Here is a 12481-nt window from a genome sequence, read left to right as displayed (position 1 = left end):
AATGAACGATAAGATTGTACCGGCAAGCTGGCGCCGGACTGGAACATTTCAAAGGGGTGGACGATCCTCTCGTAGTGCGAGCGCAGAAGAGAACCAATGTTCTTGCCCGGAGGGTAGCCAAGCCTCTGGGCCACGCGGGCCCAACGCCGTTCTTTGCAGACCATCTCAAAACCGCCTTCGTCCGACACCACCTGCAATGGAATTGATGTTCATTTGCTGCCAGAACCTCCTGCTTTATACGAATTGGAATTCTAGCGTCATCAATGGCAGCCAACAAAGGCTGCAACAACTGTTTGATTAAAATCGATTAATAAATTAGTTGCAAAACGAATTTGGTAACCCCTTTTTGCCGGCAGCTATTAGCAGTCCCGTTTGGGTCTCTGTATGTATTCTGAGGCTGTGCGCGCTGGCCAAATATTAGAGCAAGAGAGAGTTCACCGCTTGTTTGCTACACTCAGGTTTAATCGCTAAATCAATAATATTACGAAGTGTCGATAGTTAGATTGTCTTGTGTTGTTATATTCAGTGTGCCTCCATCAGAGATGAGTAAATGAAGCCAATTGTATTGTTTGGATATTAAGCCTGTCACGATAACAAATTTTAGAAGGCAATACATTGTCTCATAAATTATTGCGATATTATTGCCTTTTTTTAACCTATTCAACCACGAATATAGTGACAATACATCCCAAAAAAATCACCTAATGAAATGCAATAAATTTTTATTCTTAAATAAAAAACTATATTAAAATTTATAGATATTACAAAAAACAATGCGTAATGAGTCATTTTAAAGCTAGTTAGGTGCGGAATATGAAATAAGTGAGAAACGCACTGTCATTTTTGTTGTCTGCCAATTAGAGCCCATTAAAACGTTAATTTTATCCAGAATGTCATCTCGTCCTGCAAAGTGCACGTGCAACAAATTTGAAGCCAAATTATCATCATTTATTACATCATATTATCATTGCCAATCAGATTTTTCATAATGGGTGTCATTTTAAATTTATTCTTAGTGTAGAATCTGAAGTTATGCTTAAGTATATGCGACTGCCTTCTAAAATCTGAACATGACATGCTTTTATGTTGAAATGTTCACATGTTGAAATGTTCGTGGAACATTTGCTAAGCCACTAACCGTAAGCTTTACTTACACTCATTAAAAAGAAAAAAACAAAATGCACTTCTCTTTCGTCATATCAGTAATAGATTTTTTCCTTTTGCTCACATCGCTTGCAAATTCTTTAATCCAGCAAGTTTTCATTTTTGATGTGTCACTTTTTAACCGCAATTTTGCCTTGTGGAGAAGACTGTCAATGTTTTACAGCCGACTAAAGTGGTTAGTACATTTGTCTTTTTTCCATTAGCCTCAATGTAGCAACGCTAAAGTTTGACAATTGCCACGTTTACATGGAGCCAAATATTCCAATTACAATCGGAATATTTGTTCAAACCGAATAAATGTGTTCCATATAAACACCTCATTCGGAATGAACAGGCCCAAACCGAATGGAATTTCATTCCGATTCACAGGGGTGGAATATTCCTTTTCCCAAACCGATTAGAAGTAAAATTATATCATGTAAACAGGGAAGCGGAATGGTGTCTGGTTGCGTTCTTTCTGCGCATGCTCCGTACTGACGTGGTGACGTCACTTGGTGACATAAGTAACGTCACTTGCAACATGGCTTCCAAGCACACGCACAGCGCACCCACACAACTTTTTAAATGAATGGCGTACGCTTCTGAAGTTTTGTTTCCACTCGAAAAGTTAAAACATCAGCTGATCTGACGATCGATCTCCATGTTTTGCAACGTGACGCTTTGTTTTGATTAATCTGCTCATGTCAGACGGCAGTTGTCAAACGTCCTTTCGGAATAAAGGCAGTCACATGTAAACGCTGGATCGGAATAGATGAAGTGACATGTAAACAGCTGATGTGAAATTTCCATTCGGAATGATTTGAATCGCTATGAATAAAAGTCAGCATGTAAACGTGGCTAATGTTTAATATAGAAGTGTTTCCGTATTTTGTATGTCTGACCTTTAATTCCACGGCGTGTTGATGGCCAATAAACATCTGTGTAAGCTACTGGAGTCTAATATGTAATCAACACGGATGTGTGCCGAGCACACCCACGTACGCACGCAGCGATATATCGCAGCCGGGAAAATTACCGACCTCATTTTTATTTACCGTGTGATAATTTGTCGCATATCACGAGTCTTATAAAAAAAAAAAATTAAAACACTGCGGAAAACTGCAAAATTCTGGATAACAACCGTGAAAACTGGGGAAAAAAAACAAACAAAAAAACCCCAGTTTTTTTAAATTTATGTAATATGAGAACCAGTTAAAGGGTATTAAAACACTAAGGGGTTGTGAGATATCAATAGAACCGTTATGTGGCAAGATAACAAATATTAATAAAGTTAACAAAAAAATAAATCACATTCATGAGCAATTATCGAAAATAGATCGAAAATTACGAACATTTCCCAAAGTATTCCGGAAACAGCCGAATGGGGCGGAGATGTCATAACAAGGAAACAAAAAGTCGAGGCAGGTGCGATCGTTGTTTATCGACGAGAGAGTTGCGTCTGTTTTATCAAAAAAAATCGCTAAAATGGTTAAAACCTGTCAAGCTATGTGGTGTACAAATAGCAATTTGTCGCAATGTAGTACCCATGAGTTCCCGAACGCGAGGAAAAGAGCTGGACTACGCAGACAATGAGTAAAGTTCGTCAGTGCTAAGAGGGTTAATTTTGCAGACCCAGCCTCCGGCACGGTTTTGTGTGGTGCGCATTTTACAGCTGAAAGCTATACGAACTATGGACAAATTAAATCAGGTTTTGCTAAGAAATTGCTGCTGAAAGCAGATGCGGTGCCCACCTACACGCGCAGCCACCTAAATGTCCCGAGATATCAAGAAAGAAGATGATGACTGGCTCTGAAGAGACCACCCCACCACCCCAGGCAAAGCAAAGGAGGGAAATGGCCAGAGTGAGTACTCTTTTAAAATAAAAAAACATATCGCGCATTGGATATAGGACTGGACACATGTATAAATTATCGCTCGTAAAATATATAGAACAAATCCTCTAATCCCATTCATATTTGTGTCATTTGGCAGAGCGAAAACCGATGAAAGCACAATAAATGATAATTATTCTATACATTACTTAATTTTGCGGTCACGGTGTATCAGCTTCACAAAAAGAAATGCAAAACAAGCAATTCGGTGTTTCCCACACGATCTGTTGTTGCCGGTGTTTCATCATTGTGATTGCTCCCCTCAATTATCCTGTCATTAGGCTGCATTGGCTTTCCTTTGGGCTCAAATTGATAACCTAAAACACCAAAGAAAGGTTCATAACTCTCCTCGTCACCATTAGAAGAATGTTCGTTACGTCGGATTCGTCGCTGCAACTAGAAACAAAATTGTCCGCTATCATCGCCGCTAGAGCTGCGAATCTTTGGGCACCTAACGATTCGATTACGATTACGATTCAGATGGTCTGATTCGATTCTAAAACGATTATTGATGCACCCCCTACTTTTTTTTTTTTTTTTTTTTTAATATTTTGTACATTTGTTCCAAAATTGTTCAAAAATACTCTCAGGCTAAACCAAACTACTATTTCAGTATCAAGTTAACATATAGCAGTAAACAAATATACAAAAATAACAGTAAATAAAAAACTCCAGTCCCCATTCTGTATCAGCAGCTTTAAACTACATTCAATTAATTTAATGTTGTGAATCAACCGTTAAAGTTGTTAAATTGCTCCCGTTAATCCATAATTTCCCTTTTGTCAACTTTCGACATGTGAAAGTTTTAAAACTATTTTAAAGATAGATTCAAGTCAATATTTTACCGATTTAGGAGTATTTTAGATAAAAAGTTAATTAGGTTTGCTTGGAAGGTTCGCTACAACAGCCTTGCAGAGAAGTGTACTGCTTTAAGATGGCGGCCGTTTACTACGTCTGCATCTAGCTTTTTGTAGATGTACTGCAAACGCTACCGCTACCGTAGTGCATCTAGTCTTATATAAATGATATCTACCGTAACATTATGTGGATGACGTACTTTTGTAGCAGCTTCAGGTATGTTGTTGTGTTTTTTTATCTCGTGGCATGAGTTGAGCTAGAGCCGTGAGTTGAGCATTGGCATTACCCGAGGGGCCGGGTAATGAGAAGCATGATGTTTAGCTACTCTCGCTCTGTTGCTCATTGACCGCGCGGCGCGCTGAGTGTGTTGTACTTCCGCTTTACTTGGCATATTTCAATAATCGGAATTTGGATGTTTATGAATCGTTCTCGAATCTTCCACGGCCGAATCGCGAATAATCTAAGAATCGGAAATTTTGCACACCTCTAATCGCCGCCATTCAGTACTAAGCACTGAGCCGGTTGTTTCCTTGTAGTGACGTCACACAAAATCTGCTAGATTTCCGGGATCTCGGAGGCGGGTCGTTTTAGCTTGACAATCGATCCAAATTTCTATCATTTTCTTGGTGTTGCGATGTGTGTAATTACACGAAGTGGCATGATATGAATCCAAAAGGCATGCGTTTATGGATAAATGATGGAATATTAGCATTTCCCCAGGTGTTATCATACCCTTTAAGAGTTGAAAATCTACCTTGGAAAGACCAAAGAGATCCAAGATGCGTCTTTCGATGTGCGGAATTTTCAAGGAGGACGCCTGAATCTCCCAAAATCTGGCAATGCGGTCCAAGTAATTCAGCTTTACTCTCGTCTCCGCCTGTAAGGGGAAAAAAAAAATAGATAAAAACGACACCTGACTTGAACAGACAGGCGGCTGGGAAATAACTCGCCTCCAGTTCGTTGAGCCGTTGGATGCGTGGAGTGAATCGGAAGGTATCCAGCTCCACTGAAAATGGTGGCTGCCAGTCCTGTTTACAACATGGACAGATCCAACGTTAAGTTCAGCTGAGGAGAAGTCTCTTTGTTCCTCATAAGCAATAAGGTTAAGGGGATAGAATACAACCTTGCATACAAAATACTGTGGTACAGTCAATTAGTGCTGCAACGATTAATCAATTAACTCGGTAATTCTATTAGGGAAAAAAGCTTAGAATCAAATTTTGCTGCTTCAAGGATTCGTTTAGAGTGAAGTTGTAATGGTTTGTTTTGAAAGTGCTGCATTTAGTTGTATTGATTTGGGTGGCTACACTGCCCTCTAAAGGCAACAGTAAATATGCCATAACTCTTCTAACATCCAGCTGCTCCCTGTTAAGACCAACATAAGGTATGTTTTTGTTTGAGCAAATAAGTTTATGCATTCGTTACTTAGTTTAGAAGTACATTTAGCATTTTTTGTGGAAATATTTGAACAATTCATTAAGAGCATTGTAAGAAAAAAAAAAGTTTTCAGTAGTGATGGGTCCAGTGACACTAATGCGCCAGCGCGCGCTGAGCTCATGGAGCAACCCCTGCGTCGGTGCGCCTATCACTACAATTACAATCAAACATTCCACATCTCATTGGTAACTTCGTTGTCTACATGCTGTGGAAATGTACGTAACACAGGGAAAACGGACTTGTCGTCTTCCATTCGCAATACTATTTATTTTAAGGTAACTCTTAGTTTATTAGTGTGACGGGTACACGCGGGTCCGTCATTTGCGGTGCGTGGAAATAACACATTTGATGCCTTCAAGAGAAGGCGTTGGCAGTTAGTTTAATGGTCAGCGAAATCACCTTTCGTCCTCGATGCGTCGTGCGTGCGGGTACGACTCCTGGCCTGAACAGATTGTGTTGCACGGCGCGGCTCCAAAGTCAGCGGTTATTTTTTTTGCAGGTGAAATGTTGCATTTGTACTTTCAACCAGTCATATACAAACAGTAGCCACCTCCTCAATGCTGAAGCATTATTGGGCCAAGCATGAGAACGAAGTTTCTGATAATCCCAAAATAAACACAGCTATAGAGCCATTCCTTTACTTTCCCACAGTAGCTTTTTTGGTAATTTGTTAGAAATTGGTAATTAAGCTATAATTTATTAATTGACCACTTCATTTTTTTTCTGATGGGCTATGGTACCAATTAGATGACGAAGTGGGGAGTCAAGGAGGCAATGCAACTGCAGATGAAACTGCAAAAGTGCAACGATGCATGGTTGAGCTGAACATGGTACGCAATGCAGATTTTCTTCAACACTGGAGGAGCCAATGGACATCTTATCCAAACCTCTTTCAACTGGCTAAGAAATTCTTGTGCATGCTGGCATCGTTTGTTCCCTGCGAGTGTGTGTTGTCCAAAGCAGGCGAAATTTCTTGTTTAACCCTTGAGAGTCGAAGGACGCACCGGCGCGTCCTCAGAGCACGTCGTCTTTGAAGCGCCCTCACGTTTCTTCACGTTGGTTGGTCTCGTTTTAAAGTGCGGAAGTTGCGGTTTACTCTCGTTATTATTTGAAGTCAATCGACCAACTAAAACGTGAGATATTGTCATTTAAGTTTTATAGTTTTATTGTCCTCTCAAAAAAAACATTAAAACGCTGCATGGATCATTTGTTTATGTCTATATTTCCATCATTTCTTGTCCTTTTTCAAAACGGAAGCTCCGTGAAAAAAACACAAATCAAACGAACCCTTTCGAAGTCACAGTAGAAGCACAAAATGCGTTTAAAAAAAAAAATAAATATAACTGCCGTGCGAGGTTCCACCGAACGAGAGGGAGGGGTGTTCTGAAGCAGCGAGGTGGCGAGCGACGGCCGTTTGACTCGAGCGAGCGACTTTGTGTGACTTTGAGAATGAACGGAAAACTAAATTTAGCGCAAGCAATTGTGCTTTTTGATCAACTTGAGGAAGAGGATGGTCCAAATTCGTCATCGTCGTCTTCTTCGGAAGAGTCCTCGAGTGAAGATAGTGACGGATTTGAACACGTGGGTGACGCCATCGACGAGCAGAGGTAAGCAACTCACTTTTTTTTTTAATGCTGAAAAAGTTTCTTTTGAAAGTTTCTATTGATATTGCAAGACAAAGTTAATTTTGATGCAATATAAGTGTGTTTTTGTGTATATAATAATAAAATGTGCATATCAGATCAAAGTCGTACGTGCACTGTGTGTATCCCAGGCAGGAATTTAGAATTTGTGGTGTTCTTCTTTCTATATGAAGATTAGGGATGTAGCACATATTCAGCTATGGTATTGTTTCTATTGTCATACATATAGATTTCCATTATTATTTATTGATGTATATATTTTTATTTTTTAATTTATTATTTTCATAAATACTGACATTTTTTTTCATGTACATTTATAGTGACAATGAAAGTAAAGTGAAATGAAAATGGAAGGGTGGAAAGAGGACCGACACCCCATGGAAGTGTGGGCTGTGTGATGTAGCCCTGTGTCTAATTCCAGGACGAAAACTGCTTTTCGGAGTGGCATGCCTGAAAAAAATTTAACTTGTTTATTGTAAATATTTTTGAAAATACTTTTTTTTCCCAATGTTATATATATATATATATTTTTTTTTCTTCCCCACGATCAGTCTTCTCAATTTGTGTATATAAATGTGTGTTCAAGAAGCTTGTGTGTACATAGTTTTCATCAGGTGATGGGCCGCAATACCTAAACTCATAAAGAGATGGCCTCTAAACACCTTTTGTGTTAGATGGTATATATTTTTTCACTGTTCTTCACTGTTTGGTCTGCTGTATATAACCTGTTTTGACTAGAGCATGTATAAAGGCAAAAAACACCTATGGCTATACCTGTTGTTTATGTTGAATTGTCAAATATAAGACTATTTATTCAATTTTTTTTTGGTTGAATGTTCATTGTAATATGTTGAATAAATATTACAAAGTTTTAAAACTGTTCGTTACGCATGTTTGGTTGTCAATTGGACATCAATATTGAAAATTTTGACAAAACGATTTTGGAATTTTTAGTCTTTTTGGGCCCAAAATGATGATTTATAATTGATCAGTGAAGGAAACAACAGTTTGGACATGAAGTTCAAGGTGTCACAAAAAAAGGGACGAAGCCAGGCCATCGTAAACGATTCTTTCTTTGAAATATAAAGGCAAATTCAAAGGCATGCAAAATCAGACAAAATAGGCCCAGACCTTAAAGGGTTAAAAAATAAAAAGGAACCAATCAAATTTTAAACATAAAAAAAAGTTTTTGAATAAAATTTTATCAGAACAAAAAGTCCACAAGCATTCTCATTCACCCATTCATTATTACTTACATTTTCACATTATATGTTCACATAATTTAAAGATATGGAAAAATGCAATATGAATGCAGACGCTTAAATGATTTGATTTTACATGCTATGCCATCAATTCAGTGTCAGTCTGTCAAGTGGGTTGCCTGTAGGGATTTTTTATGTCCAGCAGGTGTCAGTATTCCATGACACAGTGTGTCACTGTGTCGACACGCTTCATGAGGTCTCACAGACCCATCACTAGTTTTAATTTTGCATGCATTTTGTAGCATTTAAGCTAGTGGACCTTTCTATGCAAGTTGGCCAATTGTTCTTTTGTTGTATTTAGATCTTCATTCATTGATTAAAAAAACACAAAAAAACAAATATCATTTGAGGCCAAGTTCAGGTATTTCATTTTTAAATGCATTTATTGCTCATCCATCCATCCATCCATACTTGTGAAATGAGAGTAAAATTCTGCAGTTTCAAGAAACTCAGGAATTATATTTTGTACTTGCATTTTATGCTCTTTTGAAAGTAATTTTAGCAAGCCAAAATAAATATTCTAAAATTTATTCTGCAACGCATTAAATGTTCGTGATCTGATTACTCGATTATTCGAATTAACTGATGACCTAACGATTACCTAAATAATCAATAGCTGCAGGCCTACAGTCAATTAGGTGTGTGACAGTTAGTGATGTTCCAAAATCAACAGGAAGTCTCCCAAAATCAACTGAAAATGACCTGAAATACCCAAAAATGAACTTTTAACTGCCTTCAGGCATAGCAAAGACTTACTTGCGGAGGTCGAATTTTGCAGATGCCAGACTTCTCTGCGATTGGACGGATTTTAGCGATGTAGCCCAGAGGGTCCTGGAACTCCTCCAATGACGGCTCGAAAACCGGACACTCCGGAGGAGCGACAAATTCTTCCCCTTCCATTGCCCTGAAAGCAAATCCATTCAGTAGGCGAAAAATTGCAAGTGATACTTTCCTGGAAACATAGCTAAACTGAAAAAAATGAATAAATAAAAATGAATAAGTGTAGTGCTGCAAGCTAAAACTACCCAGTGTAAACAGACGCACTGCAGGATCATTAATTTTCGCTCAAATGTAGACACTGAATTATCTACCAATACATGTGACTAATACTTTTACAAGTATATTACGTTAGGATTAAATTATTAATTAAAGCTATTAATATTGGAACAAATTTTGTTGCCGTTTTCAACTGTCTTGCGTGCATATCAGTAATGATACGGCATTAAAATGACCATCAGTATAGGGGAGTAGGGGTGGGAACCTCACGATAATCTGATACCGGCCTATCTGAGCATGTATTAAAGTTTAAAGTTATTTAGCCTCCTTACTCCTCTACTAAAGTAGATAGAAGGGAAATTATGGAATAACGGGAGCAATTTTAACAACAGTTGATTTGCAAAATTAAATGAATTGAATGTAGTTTAAAGCTGCTGATACAGAATGGGGACTTGAGTATTTTATTTACCGTTTTAAAATGTTAACTTGATACTGAAATAGTCATTTATCTAAACCTGAGGGGCTTTTTATACAATTATTGTAACTAATGCACGAAACATTAAAAGCATCTAATAGTTTGGGGCGGGAGGTTTGTGGGATTTTCCACTGAGGTTGTTTGTGTGTTTTGCTTTTTTAAGACAGTTTTACAATATTATTTGCACGTTTTACTGACTATGCCATTTCTGTTTGTTAATTATGTTTTGTGTTTGTCACCGAATAAACAGGTCAGTTTCTTGTTACCAACCGTTGTTATTCAAACTCACCTAATTCAGCTGGCTAGTTGTTATCAAGAATACTAAAACTCTTTTCAACATGAGTCTGACAACTAAGTAAGGAGGCTAAATAACTTTAAACTTTAACACATGCTCAGATAGGCCGGTATCGGTATCGGCCAGTATTGGTATCGGAAGTGCAAAACAATATCGGTATCGGATTGGAAGTGCAAAAACCTGGATCGGGACATCCCTACTAAGGGGGCTGCCACAGTGACTTAACAGCACATTCGACATATTTACGTAAAATACTAACTGCCCATTTTTTTTTTTTTTAAACCACGAATCGAGGCTGTTTTACGTCCATATCTATAAAGAATTTAGGGATTTAAGCATTTATTCACAACAATTTTCAACGAAAAAAGCTCTTCGTTTGTGATTCCACTCTGTCAGCTTTGATGGCCTCGCCAACAATGCAGGCCCCCCATTTATTGGACCCGCACCCCATCAATACATTATGAGCACCACCATAAAAAAAGAGGCGACAAGATGATTATAGACATCCAATCGTGTGGCATCCAATCTATGAAGCGCGCCCACTTCAAATGGATTGGATATCTCGCGCTGTCAATAGCAGCCAATGAGTAAATATTTTTTTAAAATCCGTTCACAAATAAGCTAGTTATGACTTCATGTTAATTAAAATGCATTGACTTTGATGGGAATGCCGCTCCTACCAGCATGGCCACCCTTAGGCCATTTTGAAAGGTCTTTTCATGTTTCTGCCATGACTTCAAATGACTAATCACTCGAGAAGTCCAAGCCATTTGAATCAGTAGGGTGGAAGCGAATGAACATTTGCTTGATTCGATTGGATGTCTAGCACCGTCAATGGCAGAAAAAAGTTAGGCCAAGTCTGATCAAAGCACGATAGTAATTAGTTTACATTCAAAAAATAGTATACTTCTTAAAAAAGGTGTTATCAGTATTGGCTGATGATACACAGAATCAGTATTGGGCACCAAAAATGGCATCGGTGCAACACTACTAAACAGGAGAAGAGAAAGGAAGTGTTTGTTTTGCCTTGATGGGGGCTTGGTTCAATCGCCCCTTCCCCCAACTCAAGACGCAACAACACAAATCCATCTCCTTTGCGGCCCAAAGTAGCCAAGAAAAGTAACTTACTAATTGTCATTCACAAGCACCGACAAATCTTGACAAATACTTCAAAAATATATTAGAAACCTCGAGAATTGATTTTCAAGACGAGTCAGGTACCAATTCGTCAGCCGAACAATGGCGTGGAGGCCCGTCAACTCAAAACAAGGCCAAAGACGTCCTGTAAAGAACTGAAAATCGTTCCTAGGACTCACGATTAAATGACGACGACTGCCTTGGCCCGATTTTCTATCGACATCAGCGACGAGAGACTCTGTTAAGCTCCCCAAGCAGTCAAAACAATCGTCCGTCCTGCCCTCTCGTGTTTATCAATTGACGTCGGAGTGGTCGCTAACAAGTCTATCATCTCTTTGATGGTTCGGACTTGCTCTTTTACGTGTTTGTACCTCGACGCTAGCGTTAGCATCACGGAGGCCTTTAATTTCCCACGGCCTGATGCCATTTTGCTTAGCATTAGTTAGCTAAAAGGTGCTAATTGGAAGTTGGCAACCGTGTTGTCACGCCAACAGGCGTGTAGACGCTGCGTTCTGACGTTAGATAACCGAAGCGAGCTAGCTTATCATTGTGAGCTAGCTCATTAGGAGACACGTACGCACGGCGGCGGGGTTGTCGACTAACCCGTAGAGCCCTCGACGTACCGGGCTACCGTTGCCGGTCCTCTTGCGTTGCTGTTTGGTGGCTGTTGCCTGCCGGTGTCGGTCGGCTAACGAGGGCCAGGCTGCGCCGCTTTGGTGCCGCTGCTACCGGCTAATGGCTAAAAGCAAAGTTGGCCGCGTCAATTCACCCTGTAGGTCCTCAACTGTGACAAAAAAGACGCTTTCAGAATGCGAAGGTGACGCATTTTAAGTGACAGTCGTGTCATTAACAAGCATTTTTCACCGTCGCTCCCTTCAGGCCATCCTATCTTTCTTGACGAACCGCCATCTTAGTTTTTTTTCCGCCACACCACCGAAGCACCACTCCGGTTCCCCTCAATGCGTCCGCTACGTTGTTTTATTTGGAAAGTAGTGCCCACGTACGCCAATTCACGACGGCGGATAGGAAAACGACGCGCTCTACTTTCGATATGCGTCCGTTTGCTGGTTCGTCCGCACGCAAACCTAAAGCGGCAATTTGACCCAATTTCACAAGCCAAACACGTATTACTGAGTTTAGGGGTTTAAATCAAAAGCTTTTATTGTCATTTTTTTTTCGTCCAAGCACTTTAAATTCTCAGCGCAATTGACGATGATAGACGTCCAATCGTCAGTCATGCTCTTTTATCCTTCCGCTGTGAATTTAACCCGTTGATACAAAGACATAACGAAAGAAAAAAAAACAAAAACCAATGGGGATAAGGGAATAAAGTTATAATATTT

At 39.3% G+C, this 12481-nt stretch overlaps 1 protein-coding gene across 5 annotated transcripts in view; it reads right to left on the bottom strand.

The window, feature by feature from the left end:
• The window catches only part of kdm5c (lysine demethylase 5C), a 54747-nt gene extending 42599 nt beyond the window's left edge, over positions 1-12148 (bottom strand). For 2 of the 5 annotated variants that reach the window (XM_057821974.1, XM_057821966.1), the window contains exons 1-5: positions 11742-12089; positions 8992-9139; positions 4844-4921; positions 4648-4770; positions 21-191 (exon numbers count right to left, since the gene is read on the bottom strand). In XM_057821974.1, the coding sequence (XP_057677957.1) occupies positions 21-191; positions 4648-4770; positions 4844-4921; positions 8992-9135 (516 nt within the window). In that variant the 5' untranslated portion in view covers positions 9136-9139; positions 11742-12089. Of the gene's footprint in view, positions 1-20; positions 192-4647; positions 4771-4843; positions 4922-8991; positions 9140-11317; positions 11648-11741 lie in introns of those variants that run through there. The other 3 variants (XM_057821942.1, XM_057821951.1, XM_057821961.1) reach the window with 3 other exon arrangements.
• Positions 12149-12481: the final 333 nt, after the last annotated feature.

This window comes from Corythoichthys intestinalis, chromosome 2, assembly GCF_030265065.1.
Source record: "Corythoichthys intestinalis isolate RoL2023-P3 chromosome 2, ASM3026506v1, whole genome shotgun sequence".
Classification (NCBI taxonomy): Eukaryota; Metazoa; Chordata; class Actinopteri; order Syngnathiformes; family Syngnathidae; genus Corythoichthys; species Corythoichthys intestinalis.
The sequence above is the reverse complement of the archived record's forward strand: the minus strand, read 5'-3'. Positions and strand labels throughout refer to the sequence as shown.